Consider the following 17,948-nt stretch of genomic DNA (forward strand, 5'->3'; position numbering starts at 1 on the left):
TGCCTGCCCTGAAAAGCAACGCTTGTTTTCCTGCCTCGTGAAGGTCCCTTCCAGCCTCCAGCCTTTCTTCGATCATGAGGGGTACAGAGAGACGGGTCTGTGACCCGCGTGTAGACCGCATGGTGACTTACCTGCCTGTTGCAAAGCTTGTGGACCCCACGCAGCGTCTAGATAGGCTGTGAGGCAGTGCTGGGGAGGAGTCGGCTGTTGTGGTGCGTGACCGTGTCGGCACCAACCGTGTTGGGAGATGCCGTCGTCGGGAGGTCCTGGAAGCCAAAGCTAGGCGGCTCTTTAGCAGACCTCCTCCAGGCTTGCGTGCTCTGAAGTGCGACCTACACTCCATGCAGGGCCAGCGAGACGGGCAGAGCTGAGGGATCTCCGTGCATGGATGAGATGGTGGCGCCAGGCAGGAGGAGGGGTTTCGGCTTGTTAGGCACTGGGATACATTTTGGGGCCGGTGAAGCCTGTACAAAAGGGACGGGCTCCGCTTGAACCAAGATGGAACCAGAACGCTTGTAAGCCAACCCAGAGACATGAGTTTTGGGTGGTATAGAAGTGGGTTAAATAAAACTAAATAAATGCTGGAGTGTAAAATAAAATAGACCACAGAGCAGCTTTTAAAATGATGCCTGGGGGATGGCCAACAGGAGCTGGGCAGTATCAGGCTTGGCAAATGCTATCCCTGAAAGTGTGAGGGTGTAAATGCTTCGGATAAACCAGAAGGGGACAAAGTAGAACCAGCTAAAGAAGAGACCCAGAGGGACACTGTTATTCCTGGGAACCAACTCTGCAGAAAGGACAGGGAGGGCAGGATTGGGGGGTGGAGCAGCACTGCAGAAGGGGTAGACTCCAACAAGCTAGACCAGAGTCCTCCCTAGAATCCATATGGGTGACAATATGGGGCCTGAGAGGAAATGTGTTATTAGGGGCATGTGTTATTTGGCCCTCCTGACCCACTGAGAGTGACCTGGAGATGGAGAAGCAAATCAGAGAGGCAGAGCTGTAATAACGGGTGACTTCAATTCCCCTCACATAGACGGGGCAAACTCCCCTGTGCGTATTGACTGAGAAGCCACATTTCTAGGCATGCTAAATGACCCTGCCTTAGAACAGTTGGTCATGGAACCGACCAGAGTGAGGGTGACCTTGGGCTTAGTCCTGAGTGGTGCCCAGGACCTGGTGCGAGATGTCAGAGTTACAGAGTCATTGGATAGCAGTGACCATAGTGTGATCCAGTTCAGCTTATATGCGAATGGAGCACTGCCAAGCAAGTCCAACACAGATGCTGTTGGACTTCAGAAGAGGAAACCTCTCAAGAATGAGGGGACTGACAAAAAGGAAGCTGAAAGGGAAAGTCAGGAGGGTCAAATCACTCTAGAAAGCATGGAACTTATTCAAAATCAAAGTAACAGCAGCTCAGTTAGAATGTATAAAAAGGAGGCGGAAAGGTACCACCAAGTTCAGGAGGACGCCAGCACAGCTAAAGAGTAGAGTCAGGGAAGCTATAAAAGGAAAGAAGAGTTCCTTCAGAAAATGGAAGTCCTGCCCAAATGAAGAGAACAGGACGTAACATATACTCTGGCAAAAGAAATGCAAGGAGACAATAAGGGAGGTGAAAAGAGAGCTTGAGGGACATTTAGCTAAAAGTCTCAAAGGGAATAACAAACTTTAAATACAGCACAAGCAGGAACCTGCCAGGGACGGGAGCTGGTTGGGCCATTAGGTGATAATGGAGTGGGAGGGATTGTTAAGGAGGATATGGAGATTGCAGAGAAGCTAAAAGAGTTCTTTGAATCTGTCTTCATGGCAGAGGATACTGAATGTATACCTGTGCCTGAAATGAGCTTCTCAGAGTCGGGGTGGGGGGAAGGCTAAAAAATTGTTAGTTCTTTAGTTAAAATAAATAAATAAGCTAGTTAGTTTAGATAGAGGTGATGAGACTGTCTGGGGGGGAGGGGTTTAACAAATTAGCAGGGCCAGATGGCATCCACCTTGAGAGCATGTAAAGAATTCAAATGTGAAATTACCAACCTTGCAAAATATAGAACTTATCCCTACAATCAGACTCTGTACTGGAGGACTTTTTTCAAAAAAGGGATTCGGGGGGGATGTGGGAAGTTACAGGTTGGTTAGCTTAATGTCTCTGCCAGGCAAATTGATAGAAAGCATTCACAAAGATAAAACTATTAAGCATATAGAACAGGCCCTGCTAAAGGAGAACCAGCAAAGGTAAATCTTGGCTCGCCAACCTTTTGGAGTTCTTTGAGAGTGTCAACAGGCTTGTGGATCAAGGTGATCCAGTTGACACAGGATACTTGGACTTCCAAAAAGCTTTCGACAAAGTTCCTCATCAAAGTCTCTTTAGAAAACTTAGCAGTCCTGGGATAAGGGGATAGGTTAATGTGTGGATTAGTAACAGAGGGTAGGAATAAATGGACAGTGCTCTAAATCGAGGGAAGTAAGAAGTGGGGTCTGAGCTGGTGGTGACTAACCAGGAGGGAGATCGTGGTGGACAAGGCCAAGTCTGTGCTAGGGATCACTAGGAATTTATTATTATTATTTTTACATTTATATCCCGCTTTTCCTCCAAGGAGCCCAGAGCTGTGTACTACAGACTTGAGTTTCTCTTTCACAACAACCCTGTGAAGTAGGTTAGGCTGAGAGAGAAGTGACTGGCCCAGAGACACCCAGCTAGTTTCATGGCTGAATGGGGATTTGAACTCGGGTCTCCCCGGTCCTAGTCCAGCACTCTAACCACTACACCACGAATGGGATTGAAATTAAAACTGCTATTATAATAATGCTGTGATATCAACTTGTGGTGCGGCCACATTTGGGGTACTGTGTCCAGTTCTGATCACTGTATCTTAAGGAGGACATTGTAGAACTGGAAAAGGTGCAGAAGAGAGCAACCCAGATGATCAGGGGCCTGGAGCACCTTCCTCATGAGGCTAGCCTCTAACCTGGACTAAGCCGTAGGGGCTGCTTCCCTACCAGGATGGGCTATAACGGTTGCGGGGCCTTTGGTTTAGGAGCGAGCTGAATCTTGGAGAAGCTTTTTTGGGCAATCCCGCTCATTCTTGGAGGGGCATCTCAAGCAGGGCGGCTGCAGCACAGCCATCAGTGTGGGGAGGTCTGCAGGGGTCCCTCTTGTCGCTGGAAAAACGGTGGGGTGGGGTGGGGTGGGGTAGATAAGAAAGTACTGGGAGGGGCTGGCTGGCACTCCCTGCCTCCCTTTCCTTCCCATCCAGTTTGGGGGACCCTGGACAGGTTGACTCGGAGCAGGACTGGGGAGCAGAACTGGGGAGCAGAAGCTGGGCAGAAGCCGACTCCAGCCCAGGCAGAAGGCTTGGGGCTCCTGCCTCGGGAAAGGGTGTTCCAGGCAGTCCCTTTACGACAGGCCTGCTCAACTTAGGCCCCCCAGCTGTTTTTGGACTACAACTCCCATAATTCTCAGCCACAGCAGCCAATAGCCAGGAATTATGGGAATTGTAGGCCAACATCTGCAGGAGGGCCGAAGTTGAGCAGGCCTGCTTTACGAGGAGCAGGGCCCCAGTCTGGGGCCCCTCCGAGCGAGGCAAGGAGCCCTCTGGCAGCGGCCTCTCCCAGGCAGCAGTGTGTGTGGCCAGCTGCAGGTGCTCGGGCTCCTTCCAGCCTCTCCAGGCAGCGCTGCCTTTCAGCCAGCAAAGAGCCCGGCGGCGGCGGCGGCTGCTGGGAGTGGGTCATACTTTGGCTCCTAATGGTCCTGAGCCAGTTCAGGCTGCTGGGCTGGGCTGGGCTGCCTGCAGAGCCCTCCCTCGGGGCTTCTCCACCTTGGGGCCCCGGACGTTGTTGGATGACAACTCCAAGGCCATCCTGGCGGAGAGCGGTGGGACTCCGAGGCCACCACCCCTGGGCGCTCAGCACGGAGAGCCCCTCCGTGAACTTCAGACAGTCCCTCCCCTCTCGTGGGCACCGGGGGTTGTGGCATGTCCCTCCACCCTGGGGGAGACTGGCAAGTGGCGGGACCCAGCCAGGCCCCTTTCCCAGGGCCTTGGGGCTGCTGCGGAAGGCCTTGCCTGGAGAGGGGCTCAGCTCAGCTGATGGAGCGGCCTGCAGACTCCCCGCCCCCTTCTCGGGAGGGTCTGCCGCTCGGGCAACTCTGACGGGGCTGCCGGGTTTTGCTTGGATGCAGCGATGGGAGGAGAGGTGGCCTGATGGCAGCCAGCAGGAATGGTCCCCTTTGCCAAGCAGGCTCCAGCCTGGTTTGCATTTGGAAGGGGAGACTATGTGTGAGAGCACCGGCAGGCTTGCATGCAGAAGGGTCCCATTTCCCTCCCTGGCAGCATCTGCAAGATCGGGCCGAGAGAGACTCCTGCCTGACACCTTGGAGAAGCCGCTGCCCGTCTGCGAAGACAGTCCTGAGCGAGATGGACCCAGGGTCTGACTCAGTCGATGGCCGCTTCCTTTGTTCCTATGCACTGACTTGGAAAGGGAAATGTGGACCACAAGCACTTCCGTACATGGATCGGGGTGGGGGTGGCGAGCCGGAGGCTTATAAAATGATGCCTGAGATGGTGAAAGTGGCCACCAAAACCTAGGCGGTCCTGAACAGATGCGAGAGGGTGCTCGTTCACAGCAAGCCCAGGTGTGGGACTGGCGGCCCCAAGAGATGGTGACAGCCACTCGCCTGGCTGTCCTTTAAAAGGCCGCTGGCCAAAGGCATGGCAAAGCGCTCTCTCCATGGCTCTTAGCCAGGAGCAGATGGAGCCTCCATGTCAAGAGGCAGTGTACTCTGAATCCCCACTCTGCAGGAGGCCACAGTGGGCGGGGAACACTGAGCTGCGGGGCCCATGGGGGGGGCTGCCCAGGGGCATCTGCTGGGCCAGAGGGACTGCGCCGCGGCCCTTGCGGCATTCGGAGGCAAGCGGCGACTCGCAGAGAGGACGCCTGGCGTCGCAGGCCTGCCTGGCGTTTCTCCAAGGAGGTGCTGGCGTCTCTCGACCCTTCCTGAAGACTACCCAGCCCGGCCCGCCCCCATCTGCTGGTGACTGCAAGGCGCTCCATTGGCCCCAAACACGCTTCACCCCCCTGACTGTCTGGGCCTGGTCTTTCTCCCTCCTGCCTCCCCTAAATGGGGCAATCCCTGAAAGGTGGTTTTCCTGCTTCCTGCCCCCCCCCCCCCCCGAGGGAGAAGAGCAGCAGGGCAGAAGTCTGGCTGAAGCGTCCAGCTGGGGGAGGGCCTCTCCCTTGCGGCTGCTCTGACTCAGCTGGGCTCCCCTCCCTGGAGCAAACTCCTGCTAATCACTCCAATTAGGGTGCCCAGCCCAGCCCTTTCCCCGGCCATCCCAGCCCAGGAGGCAGAAGCACCGACTTCCCACCCTTCAGGGCACTGGGTGGGTGTGGAGAAGGGGGGGGGAGGGAGGGAGGGAGGAGGGAGGGCCAGACAGGTGAGAAGTTGACTGTGGCCTCCAGGGCGCACCTGCGGGAGTGCTCCCCCTGGTGGGCAGAGGCAAGGACGACAGGAGCGGCAATGGGTTGCAAGCAAGACCACCTCTATTTCCAGAAAAGTAGATTTGGTTGGCAGGGTGGAGGAAGCGCCCTGGCACTCAGGGCATCATCCCAGTGGGGGCTCGGAGCCCCTCCTGCCCACCCCACCACTGGGGCTGCTGGGGGAAATGGGCCGACAAGACCCCCTCCCCGTCCCCACTCTTCACATTCAGAACCCCAGCAAAGTCCCTGAGCAGCAAAGAGCAGCGCCGGCCCCTGGCTCAGCGCACAAGCAGAGACCCTGATACATTGGACTCAGACCGCCCTGAGAGACCCTGTGGCCCCTCCTCCCCACTCCCTGATGCTCTTGGTGGACGGTGTGCTGCGGAGCGCCCCCCACGCCTGGCTAGTCTTCCTTCCGTTTGCTGAGGGGCACGTTCCAGTAGTAGAGCAGCTGCCCCATGATGATGCCGTTGCAGGCCGAGGAGACGATGTAGGTGAGTGCCAGCAGGGCGTCGCCTGTCTCCTGGGGAGGGCAAGGCAGGGGGGCCGGCTGTGTCTCCCCTTGTGACGGGGTCCCACCCCAGGCTCCTCCGCCACAGCTGGGGCCTCTCCCCAGGCCTCGGGCAGCTCCAGGTGGCCAGAGCGGCTGCCCAGCTGCTTGCTGGGAGATCTCTGGAGCAGCCAGCGGAGATGGGGCGGCAGGACCTCCCAGCTTGCTGCCCCGACCAGCCCTGGGCCCCGGCTTGGACGAGAGACCCACGGAGGAGCGCTTCAAGGCAGCTGCTTGGCTTGGGCCCAGGCAATGGAGCAGCAGCCCCACCACCCCAAGGACACTCCCCGGAAGGGAGGCACTCTTCCGAGCTCCTGGGGGACCCTCACCTCCTTGTGGGTGAGAGACCAATGCTCACCCCAGCTCCCGGAGGAGTGGCCCTTGGACCTCCCCGCCCCCAGCTGAAGTTCCGCTTACTTGGACAGAGGTGAAGATCCGTGCCAGGGACCCGGCAAACAGCAGGCAGGCAGTGACGGCCGAGAGCTGCCCCGTGTGCCCATTGCGGTAGTTGGTGGCTGCCTGTAGGAGCTGGGCGGGAGTGGGGGGAGAGGAGTGACCGAGTCCCCTCCAGCTCAGCACTGGGGAGCTAGTTCAAAACACACCTCCACCCCCACCCGCTGCCCTCTGTACTTCAGCTGAGCCCCTCTCTTCAGCTTGGCCCTGCCCCACGGAGGGAGCCCACCTTCCCATCACTCTGCCTCAGCACGCCAAAGCAGGACAGGCCAAGGGGGCTCCATCCCAGGAGTGTATAGGGCAGCTTCCTCTGTCCCTCACATCTTGGAATCCCTGTTACAGGGGACACTGGTCCCCAGATGCTGTTGGAGTCCAGTGGCTAACGGCCATGGTGGCTGGGGAGGATGATGGGGGTCGGAGTCCAACAGCATCTGGGGACCCAGGATTGGGGAGCCCCGAATTAGCCGGCCCAACTCCTCCAGCATCCTCTCCGAGCCCCCAGAAGGCTGACCACCCAGACTCAAGCAAGCTCTACCTGTCAAGTCTGCCATTAGAAAACCCTCCGCCATCTGCCCCCAACCTGTTCTGGCAATCCGGAATGCCCCAGAGGAAGAGGTGACCCCTCCAGGCACACCCCCCAACTGGGCTGGCAGGCTTGAGAAGGAACTATAGGCACAACCGCAGGACTCAGAGAGGCTCAGCTGGACAGGAACAGAGGAAACTGCTGCCTTCTGCCGAGTCAGGCCCTTGGTCCGCCTAGCTCAGTAATGTCTACACTGACTGGCAGCGGCTCCCCCAGGTTCCAGGCAGGAGCCGCCTCTCCCAGGCCTCCCGGGAGACGCTGCCAGGGAGGGAACAGGGACCCTCTGCACGCCAAGCAGACGCTCCCCCACTGAGCTAGGGCCCCTCCTGACCCCTCTCAGGTGCTGCTTACCCTGCTTATTACCACAGCAGGCATATTGAAAGCCTGAAGGGCCGTCACGACCCCGCTGGGGGTGAGAGGAGACAGCGTGAGGGAAAGGGCTCCGGCATAGGCAAGCAGGAAGGCCAGTCCTAGGGGAGGAGAGAGAGAGAGAGACCTTGTGTCCAAACCTGCACGTCTCATTCAAAGCCAGGGGAAACAAATGGCCTTCTTAGAAGTCATCAGAGGTGGGGAGGCTCTGAATTTCAACAGGGAGCACACTCCAAAGCCCTGGGATGTGGCAGCAATGGAGAAGGCAGCCAGGATCGTCTGGCTGGTAAGTGAGAGAGACCTGAAAGAGCTACACTGGCTACTACCATTAAGTTCCTGGGCAAAATACAAGGTGCTGGCTATAACCTGTAAAGCCCCAAATAGCTTAGGCCCAGGGTGTTGAAGAGAACATCTTCTTCGCTATGAGGAGCACCACACATTTGAGATCATCTGGAGAGGTTCGTCTGGTGGCTATGCAGGGACGGGCCTTCTCTGTTGCTGCCCCGAGACTCTAGAATGCGCTCCCTGCTGAAATAAGAGCCTCCCCATCTTGGAAATCTTTTTAAAAAGTCTCTAAAGCACCCGGATGCCCTACTGTAAACCGCCCTGAGCCATTTTTGGAAGCACGGAATATCAATCAATCAATCAAATAAAGTCAGACTTATTTTTTCACCCAAGCTTTTTAACTGGTCTGTGGTTTTAAGTTGCTTTAAACTTTTAGTTTTTGATCTGTTTTATGTTGTTGTAAACCACCCAGAGTTTGGGGCGGTATACACAATTTGAAAATAAACAAAATGAAATAGTTTGGTGGCTACAGGCCACCTCCAGCCTCCGAGGCAAGATGCCTCTCAACACCAGCTGCAGCAGGGGAGCAGCAGCAGCAGGAGAGAGGCCATGCCCCTTTCAGCTCTTGCCTGTGGGCTTCTCAGAGGCAGCTGCTGGGCCACTGTGGGAAACAGGAGGCTGGACTAGAGGGGCTTCCTTGGGCCTGATCCAGCAGGGCTGTTCTTATGTCCGTCCCTGAGTAGCCAGTAGACAAGCTGGTGGCAACTGCAGACTGAGCTCTCCAGAGAATCTCAATAGGTGGTGGGGCTCATAATGAAGGGGGCGCTCTCTTAAATAGTGCCCCTCGCCTTGGATCTGCTGCACTGTGGAGAAGCACGTCAGAGGCCAGGGCGACTCCTTTCAGTTGCTGGGACAGCCAGCCACTGAACGTTGGGTTGGGTTGCCAGCGGGAGGCAATCCTGGCTCTCCACCTGCTGCTGAAACACAACTCCCATCACCCCCTCCCCACAACCTATTGTGGCTGGGGATGATGGGAGTTGTAGTTCAGCAACAACTGGAGAGTCAAGGTTGCCTCCCGCTGGGACAGCCCCACCCAAGAGGCTTACAGAACCTAAGCCAGAGAGACACCCCAGGACAGGAGCTGTGGGGATCCCCAACCAGTCGGCTACCCCAAACCCCCAGGGGCTCCACTTACCACGTTCCGTGCGGCCCTCAAAATGCTGGACCAGGAAGCCAATGGCCACCGTCTGCAGCATGAGGAAGAGCGCCTCCCCCCAGGCACTGCAAGAGAGAAGAGGGAGGGGTGGGGAAGAGCCTCGCTGGCTACCATGGAGGAGGGTCTAGCTCACAGCCCCCTGGACCAGTCCTCCTCAGGCTCCCCTTCCCAGGCCACAGAGGAAGCCCAGGAGGAGTTGGCTGGAATTCACTGCCGTCAAATGTGGTGCGGCTCATCCACACAGGTGGCCTTGGACTAGAAGGCTGAGATGCTGCAGGGCTCCTCCAGAAACTCAGAGCGGGGGGCAGGGCCCACGTGGACTTCAAATATGGCCCAGCCCGGCCCCGGCGAGGGCTGCCCAGGGTGAAAGGCTGGGCTTCCTCTGCAGCCTCAGGTGCTGCCGCTGCCGCCGCCGCCGTACCTGAAAGGGAAGCTGTTGGCGATGCTATAGGCCATGGTGCCAGTGATGGCCAGGAGCTCCAGCAATATGGAATGGAAACTCAGCCCCTCGCCACTCTTGGCCCTCATGATCTTGACAATCTGTGGAAGCTTCACTGCAGAGTGGGGGCGGGGGGGGGAGAGAATAAAGCAACCATGAGGCAGCGTCCCAGAGCGGCATCCTTGCCCTGTCCCCGCTGCCACTCACTAGGCAGCCGGGCTCATCTGCCTTCCAAAGGGAACACCCTCTGGAGGAGGACGGCCCCGGCCAGACCGTGTTCCCAAGCTAGTCAGCTGCGGGTCGCAGCTCAGGGACTTCGCCCCAGAAGAGGGACCCCACTGACTACGTTCCATCTCTTCCTCACTTTCCTCATTGCAGAATGTTATCAAAAAGTGAAGAAAAGAGCTGAGCCTCAGATGGGAGCCAAGGAAATATCCAAGCTGTGTGGTGAACACCTCTCTCTGGGAGGCATTCGCATGTTCTTCTTCTTAGGGCAAACAGGTGCTTCTGGATTTCTTCTCCAGGCATAATACTTCATCATGTTGATGGTAAAATATTAGTTAACACACATCCAAACAATAGACACCTATTGTATATTCTGAAGAGTTTGTTTGTGTGCTTGTGGATTTGCTTGTGCAAAATAGTCACTGATACCAAATTTTGCATAAACAATCCTGCCACTTAAAAGTAGTTGAATGCACTACTTTGTTCACATCTGAATATGTTAAAGGAAAGCTGTAAATTAAAAGAAAGCTGTACCTGATGCCAGGATGAAACAGGATGCTGGACTAGATGGGCCTTGTGACTGATCCAGCTGGGCTGTTCTTAAATTGGTGTGTGTCTATACATATAATATCAATTACCCCAATTTGTTTTATATTTTATACTAGTGAGTGAGGCCTGTTTTTGGTCGGGCAAAAACCTTTTGTTAAATGACTGCAAAAAGTAATTTTAAAGTCATTTAACAAAATGACTTTGCCCAGCATACAAAAGGCCTCACTCAGCAGTATAAAATATAAAACAAATTGGGGTAATTGATATTATATGTATAGACACACACCAATTGCCCATAATTGATCTTTTTGCATACTTCTGTTAAATAATACTATATTACTATGTATTAAATATACCAGATATTTAAAGCCATGACAATAATGATATTTTAAAAATGTACTTCATGCCCTTAGGAGCCTGGTTTATTCCTCCAATATATTACAGATTCTCTAAGAATAATTTAAATGAACAAGATGTAAGAAGAACTTGAAACTGCCACCCTGACCAAGGTTTTATCAACACACACTGGCAGCATAATATATTTCCCCCTGGCCCTGACTGAGGTTTACCTCCTCTGTCTGCTTTTTAGTGTTGGTAGATATTGCTGCCTGATTTTTATTTTGGTAGCGCCCTTATCTTTTTTGTAGAATTCTTCTTGCCAACCCCCAACCCCCACTCCGCCAATAGTCTGAACATAAATCAAGAAGGTTCAATCTGAAGCAGGAGTCACAAAAGCAAGAGTTCTCACCTGCCTTATACGGAGTCAGTCCCTCTAGCCTAGGAGTGTCTATTCTGACTGGCAGCAAACCCCCTTCCTCCCACCTGGGGTCTTGGATAAAGAGCAAGTCCCTTTCTCAGCACCTGCGAATGGAGATCATTTCCAAGTGGAAGAGCTACCAGCGATGTTTCAACATGCCAAGGATGTGCTCCCCCATGCGGCTGGGGCCCTTTCCCACCTGGAGTTGCCCCCGTCACCCCACACACATCTCTTCAATTCACAGCGAGGCTTCCCAGTCAGGAAATACAACTGATTTCCAGGAAGACATGAGCTACAGCAGTCCCCTTGTTCACCATCAAGTAATGGGTGGAGAAGTCTAAATGTCCATACCCATGAGGGAACCCGCAACGATGGCAAATCCGAGTCCTTTGCTGATCAAGATTTTGAGGCATGGAACTAAAGAAATGGACAACAACAACAACGGGGGGCGGGGGGGGGAGAGAAAAAGAAAAAAGGGGGAGGGGAGAGAGACAGAAAGGAATCAATTACTACCACTATTCATCATGCTGCCTTTATAACCGTTATCGTGTTTGCTTTTGCAACAGCCCTGTGTGGTAGGGCACAGTGCCCGTGTTTTATGCCTGAGCGAAAGGGTACATTTGTGTCCCACCCCCACTCAAGAGGGGGCTCAGGGCAGTGCCTTCTTGTGGGTGCTGGAAAGTCCTTTGCTTGCTGAAGGCCACTGTCTTTGGCCTGGTTTAGTGGCTCAGAGAGGTGACCTGCTGCTTCTCTGTATATCTTGGGATTGCTAGTTTGCCTTCTCACTCCACATCTTAAGGTGACTAAAACATATACATCATGTAAAACGAGGCTGGTCTTATGGTAGCAAGCATGACTTGTCCCCTTAGCTAAGAGCTAAGCAGGGTCCACCCTGGTTGCATATCAAAGGGAGACTAGAAGTGTGAGCAGCACTGTAAGAGATTCCTCTTATTAGGGGATGGAGCCACCCTGGGAAGAGCATCAGATGGTTCCCAATTTTCTCCCTGGCAGCATCTCCAAGAAAGGGCCGAGAGAGACTCCAGCCTACAACCTTGGAGAAACTGCTGCAAGTCTGTGAAGACAATACTGAGCTAGATAGACCAATGGTCTGACTCAGTATATGGCAGCTTCCTATGTTCCTATGAGGCTTTAAAAAAAAAAAAAGGCACAGCAGCTAAAAACCATAGAACACAAGAGGCCTACAGCCGATATAATCACTTCAGTTGGTGTGGTGAAGGTACCGCATGACCCCTGAAAGCCTGAGAGAGAGAAGAGGATGGCTGTTCTCTGGTCAGAAGGTGCCAAAGACACCTGACGCTTCTGATCTTGGCTTTGTATTGATCGACTTTCCATTTCTTCCAGTGGGTTAGCCCCACTGTGGTTTATTGTGGCAGCGAGTTGCCTGGGCTATCCAACAGGGAGAAAGGCAGCCCAGGCATGTTCAGAGAAGGAGGAATGGCCCGTCTGGTGGGCCATTGTGTGGAACAGGATGGTGGACTAGATGGGCCTTGGGCCTGATCCAGCAGGGCTGTTCTTATGTCCTTAAGAAGAAAAGAACTAGAATGGTGAAAGGCCACGCCATAAAGCCATGGCAAGGGGGGCACTTTTCTTCCTGCAGAGATTCGGGGCTTTATGCCGCTGTAGAACAGGCAGGGATCTAACACGTGGAGCTTCCCCGTTAGTGCTGGGAAAACGCGTCTCCTGACAGGCAATTTATTCAAGGAGATGTGTGTGCATGAGTGTCACGTGAGCGAGAGAGAGACTCTCTGACACTGACAGCCCTATCCCGTGGCTGGGGGTTCCGGGGGCTTCCTCGAGACTAGAGCAAGGGCTGCTTCCGGCATCACTAGCCGCTTCCAACCCAAACAAACATGGCGCCGAAGCGACTCTTCGCCTCGCCCCCGCTTCTGCGAAGATGGACAAAAACAGGATTCTGAAACGGCGTTTGATGCACTGACTTTTGATATGCAGCGGAATGAAACGAAGAAAGAAACGGCACTCTCGGGGCTTTTCCGCCCGCCCCCAAGATGGCCGCCGAAGCACTTCCTGCCGCGCGCGCCCTTTCCTAACATGGCAGCCGGTCGCCCCCGAGGCACTTCCGCCGCCTGGCCGGGCGTTGCCCTGGCGACGGCGCTAAGGGTCCCCGCGTGGGAAGGGGCAGCGGGACGCGGCGTGGCCCGACTCACTGTGTAAGAGGTTGAAGTCGACGAAGAGCTCGTCGAAGCAGCCATCCGGGAGGAGATGCGGGACCATCAGCCCCCTCAGCGCCATCATCGCCGCCATTTTGACAAAGGGAGAGCCCCTGCAGGTGTGAAACTTCCGCCTCCATCTGACCCGACGCCCAGGGCGTCCCACTTCACCTGCGCATGCTCCGGGCAAAGAGCGGCCATTTGGCGGTGCGCATGCGCGCTCCCCGCGCCTAGCCGCCTCGGTTGTGCGGCTCACGCGTGCGCGCTTGTACACGCGGGCCCTGACTTTGTAGTGCGCATGCGCGCCACGGGTGAGCCGTGTCCCCCTCCCCAGCCTCCTCCATCCCACCCTCCCCTGGTAGTTTGGTCAAGGAACAAAATGGCTGCCACACCTCAGCAGCCATCTTGCCCCACCACCACCAGCACCACCACCCCTGGCAGCCACAGTGAGGGGGCCCAGCTGCTGCCCACCCTCAGCCATGGCACAGTGGGCCTGTGCCTGCTCTATTACACCCGTCTGCAGCGAGGCCGCCGCCTGCGTGAGGCCGCCCGCCGTTGCCGGGCCGCCCGCCACCACCGGGCCCAGGCCCGCGCACGCCAACGCTTTGCCTTGCTGTGGCTCTGCCGGATGTTGGTGCGGACCCCAGGCTTAGCGGGGCTTTGCCAGGGGGGCATCGGCGGCAGCGGAGAGGGCGGCCTGCCTCGGTTGCTACGGGAACGGCGCCTGTGGAGCAAAGCCCGCAGCTCGGCCTTCTGGGAGACCGTGCGGGCCAAAGCCTTTAGCCAGTGGGAGTGGGTCGAGAACTTCCGCGTGTCTCCCAGCACCTTCGACTACCTCTGTGCCCAGCTGCGAAACGCCATCCAGCGCCGGGACACCAACATGCGCCGCGCAATACCGGCAGACGTCCGCCTTGCCATGACGTTGTGGCGCCTGGGGGCCTGCACCGAGTACCGGGCGGTGGAGCAGCTCTTCGGGGTCTCACGCTCCACCGTCTGCAAGATCTTGCGGGACGTCTGCGAGGCCGTCGTGGGCATCCTCACACCGCTGTACGTGCGCCCCCCTGACCCTGCAGAAGTGGCTGCTGGGAACGGCTTTCCTTTGCCCCAGCTGGCGGGCGTGTTGGGATCCCTCCACATCCCCATCCGCGCACCCAACGAGAACGCCGCCGGGTACTACAACCGCCATGGCTGGCACTCGGTGGTGGTCCAGGCTGCTGTTGACTCCCGTGGCTGTTTCTGGGATATCAATGTTGGCTGCCCAGGGAGGGTGACAGACACCCAGGTCCTGTGCACTTCAGAGCTTTATCAACGAGCCCAGGAAGGTGGGCTGTTTCCAGGGGGATCCCAAGGCCTTGGTGGTGTCCAGGTGCCCGTTTATTTGCTGGGCGGCTGCTCGTACCCCTTCCTTCCGTGGCTCATGCGGCCCTATCGGGATGAGATTCTGACTCCTGCCCAACAGCGCTTCAATGAGTATGCTGCGGCCGCACGGACGGTCGTGGGGGTGGCATTTGGGCGCCTGAGGGGGCGCTGGCGCTGCCTCACCAAACGCAACGACACGGACGTTTCCTTCCTGCCCACCCTCATTGCCGCCTGCTGCACCCTTCACAATGTCTGCGAGGCACGTGGAGATGCCTTCCAGGCTTGTTGGATGGAAGCTGAGGATGACCAGCGGGAGGAACACCCTCTGGATGATGGGGAAGAGGAGGATGCCGAGGCAGTGGAGATTCGGGATGCCCTGGCGTCAGCATTGAGGGGCTGACTGGGGGTAGCCCTTGATGTTAAAAAGCCAGGAGAATAGTATGTTTCATTGGTCTGACTTAGGTTGGGTGTAGAGTGTGCAAGCTGTCAAGTTTCACTTCATTGTGCAGATTCTGCTTCATTGTGCAGATTCGTTCTGTGGAGTTTGAAGGCCTGCATATTTCTCTATTAACTTCTTTGAGCCACTAAAAGCTGCTGTTTTACCTGTTGATATTTTATCCTTTGGGTTTCTGGAATACTGAAGAAGAAGAAAATGAACTAGGGTTGGAGAACATGGGTGTGATAGTGGGGTGGGAAGTGGGGACAATAGTCTTTTGAACAGGGATATTAGAATAGGCAAATGTGTATTAGATTGGGAGGCAAGGTGACTTTGGAGTCTTGGACAGCCAGGGATCCATAATACAGTCTTCCAAAACTTGATGGTGTGTCTTTCCTGTGCTGGATTAAGAATGGCTACATCTGTTAACCAGGGGTTCATCTGACTCACATACAGTGTCAGATAGGAGAACCTCTGTGCATACACAGAATGCAAACAAGCAAATAAATAAATCAACAATGCAAGGGGGAATGGACAAGGTGAGTTTGTTAGAGCTAGTCTTTCCTAGGGTTTGATTTCTGGCTGGCTAGGGGTTTGTTTTTGATATAGCAGCTTCAGTTTCAGTTGTGCCTAGAGAGATGGTGGGGATTAGCTGCAGGTGAGACACACAGTTTGTGGGAGGGGCCAAATTCCCAAGCTGACTCAGTTTGAAAGCAGCTCCTGAGAAAAGGCTCAAACCAGCGGTAATTTGCTACCTGGAGCTTTGCGAACAGGAGCTAACAGATATCAAAAGAGTTTAGCATGGAGTTTAGCAGGGAAGTGTGTGGCGAGACACTCAAGAGGTTCCCCTTTATCACAAAGGAGACATCTAGTACAACAAGAAGGTGAGTACTACCCTTCTTTTGTAATTTTCTTGAAAGGCAGAGCTAAAACCTTTAGTCAGCTGACAACTGCAGCTATGACCTATCTTTCAAGTACCATATATTCTAAATAGCTATTAAAACTAGTTATGAAAGTCAAATGAGAGCAGGGGAGGGGAGTGCTTCCCAGTGTATTGCACAGAGTGTTGCATGTATGACTATATGCCTGAGGGGCAGAAGTCATAGTGTGTACTCCGTGCAAAGAACTCCTGGTTCTCTGGAAACAAGTTCATTCCCTCAAAGCCTAGGTGGTTGTCCTGGAGAAGCTCAGAGAGGTATGTGGATGAGACTCTCAGGGATGTTTTAGAGCCATCACACTCCCAGACTAACAGCTCCTCTGCTGTCATGGAGAACGAAGGTCTCAGGGAAGGAGGACATCAGTCCGAGGAAGAGGGGCATGATCCCTTAGGAGGGACCCCTTTCTTGGGTGATGCTCCCATATCCTCTCACACAGAAGATACTCTGGAGGTTGGGGGCCTCCTAGTAGTGGGTGATTTAATCAGCAGGAGCATAGAGACATGGGCTTGTGACCCGCATGTAGACTTTACGGCGACTTTCTTGCCTGTTGTGAAAGTTGTGGACATCATGTGGCATCTAGATGGGCTGTTAGGCAATGCTGGGGAGGGGTCAGCTGTTGTGGTGCAAATCGGCACCCACAATGTTGAGAAATTTAGTTGGGAGGTCCTGGAAGCCAATTGAGGCTGCTAGGTAGCATATTGAAATTCAAGACCCCCAAGGTAGCATTCTCTCACATAGACTGGGCAAATTCACGTGCGGGTATTGTCAGAGGCCAAATTTCTAGACATGCTATATGACTGTGCTTTAGAAGAGTTGGTTGTGGAACCAGCCAGAGAGATGACGACCTTGGGGTCATCCTGAGTGGTGCCCAGGACCTGGTGCGAGATGTCAGAGTTGTAGAACCATTGGAGAACAGTGACTATTAGTATGATCCATTTCAGTGTATATGCAAGTGGCGCATTGCCAAGGAAGTCCAACATATAGGAACATAGGAAGCTGTCATATACTGAGTCAGACCATTGGTCCATCTAGCTCAGTATTGTCTTCACAGACTGGCAGCGGCTTCTCCAAGGTTGCAGGCAGGAATCTCTCTCAGCCCTATCTTGGAGAAGCCAGGGAGGGAACTTGGAACCTAGATGCTCTTCTCAGAGCAGTTCCATCCCCTGAGGGGAATATCTTACAGTGCTCACACTTCTAGCCTCCCTTTCATATGCAACCAGGGCAGACCCTGCTTAGCTAAGGGGACAAGTCATGCTTGCTACCACAAGACCAGCTCTGCTCTCCTAGATGCTGTTGGACTTCAGAAGAGGAAACTTCTGAAAAATGAGGGGCCTGGTAAAAAGGAATCTGAAAGGGAAAGTCAGGAGGGTCAAATCACTCCAGAAAGCATGGGATCTATTTAAAATCACAATAATATAAGCTCAGTTGGAATGTATACCAAGAAGGAGGAAAGGTACCACCAAGTTTAGGAGGATGCCAGCATGGCTAACAAAGTCAAGGAAGCTATAAGATTTCCTTCAGAAAAATGGAAGTCCTGCCCAAATGAAGAGAACAGAAAGGAATATAAACTCTTGCAAAAGAAATGCAAGGAGACAATCAGGGATGCAAAGAGAGAGTTTGAGGAGCATATACCGTGTTTCCCCGAAAATAAGACAGTGTCTTATATTAATTTTAGCCCCCAAAAATGCACTAGGGCAATTAGCGGTACATCAGAAATTACTGCTAGGTCTTACTTTCGGGGAAACAGGGTAGCTAGAAGTGTCAAGGGGAATAACAAAAACTTCTTTAAATATATCAGAAGCAGAAAACCTGCCAGGGAGGTGGTTGGCTCCTTAGATTATGAGGGCATAAAATTATTATTAAGAAGGGTAAGGAGTTTGCAGAGAAGCTGAATAAGTTCTTTGCATCTGTCTTCATGGCGGAGGATACTGACCATATCCGCTCTGTAACTGAGCTCCTCATGCTTGGAGGCTGAAGAACTGGGCCAATTTGAAGTGACAAGAGAGGCTGTTCTAAACTGTCTTGAAAAACTAAAAATTAATAAATCACCAGGGCCAGATAGCACCCACCCAAGAGTTCTGAAGGAAGTCAAATGTGAAATTGCTGATCTCCTAGCAAAAATATGTAA

At 54.1% G+C, this 17,948-nt stretch overlaps 1 protein-coding gene across 3 annotated transcripts; it reads right to left on the reverse strand.

Moving 5' to 3' along the window:
• Positions 1-5,513: 5,513 nt before the first annotated feature.
• MPDU1 (mannose-P-dolichol utilization defect 1) lies at positions 5,514-13,354 on the reverse strand. 3 transcript variants are annotated; one of them, XM_053262261.1, is made up of 7 exons: positions 13,085-13,354; positions 11,250-11,315; positions 9,350-9,482; positions 8,908-8,993; positions 7,410-7,528; positions 6,440-6,550; positions 5,514-5,995 (listed from the first exon to the last, which is right to left on the reverse strand). In XM_053262261.1, exons 1-7 carry the CDS (start codon positions 13,179-13,181, stop codon positions 5,876-5,878), a joined length of 732 nt encoding a protein of 243 aa, XP_053118236.1. In that variant the 5' UTR covers positions 13,182-13,354; the 3' UTR covers positions 5,514-5,875. The 3 variants fall into 3 exon arrangements, with proteins under 3 accessions (XP_053118236.1, XP_053118237.1, XP_053118238.1); XM_053262262.1 differs by lacking the exon at positions 13,085-13,354 and adding an exon at positions 12,857-13,005; XM_053262263.1 differs by lacking the exon at positions 13,085-13,354 and adding an exon at positions 12,676-12,821.
• Between the last annotated feature and the right edge of the window lie 4,594 nt (positions 13,355-17,948).

This window comes from Hemicordylus capensis, chromosome 6 (genome assembly GCF_027244095.1).
Source record: "Hemicordylus capensis ecotype Gifberg chromosome 6, rHemCap1.1.pri, whole genome shotgun sequence".
NCBI lineage: Eukaryota > Metazoa > Chordata > Lepidosauria > Squamata > Cordylidae > Hemicordylus > Hemicordylus capensis.

What these genes read in the sequence shown, in the direction of transcription:
- MPDU1 (XM_053262261.1), bottom strand. Translation starts at nt 13,181, where the DNA reads ATGGCGGCGATGATGGCGCTGAGGGGGCTGATGGTCCCGCATCTCCTC. An exon ending in GCCAACAGCTTCCCTTTCAG is followed by an intron (nt 8,994 to 9,349) that starts GTACGGCGGCGG and finishes TCTCTCTTGCAG; the next exon opens with TGCCTGGGGGGAGGCGCTCT. An exon ending in TGAGGGCCGCACGGAACGTG is followed by an intron (nt 7,529 to 8,907) that starts GTAAGTGGAGCC and finishes CTCCTCCCCTAG; the next exon opens with GACTGGCCTTCCTGCTTGCC.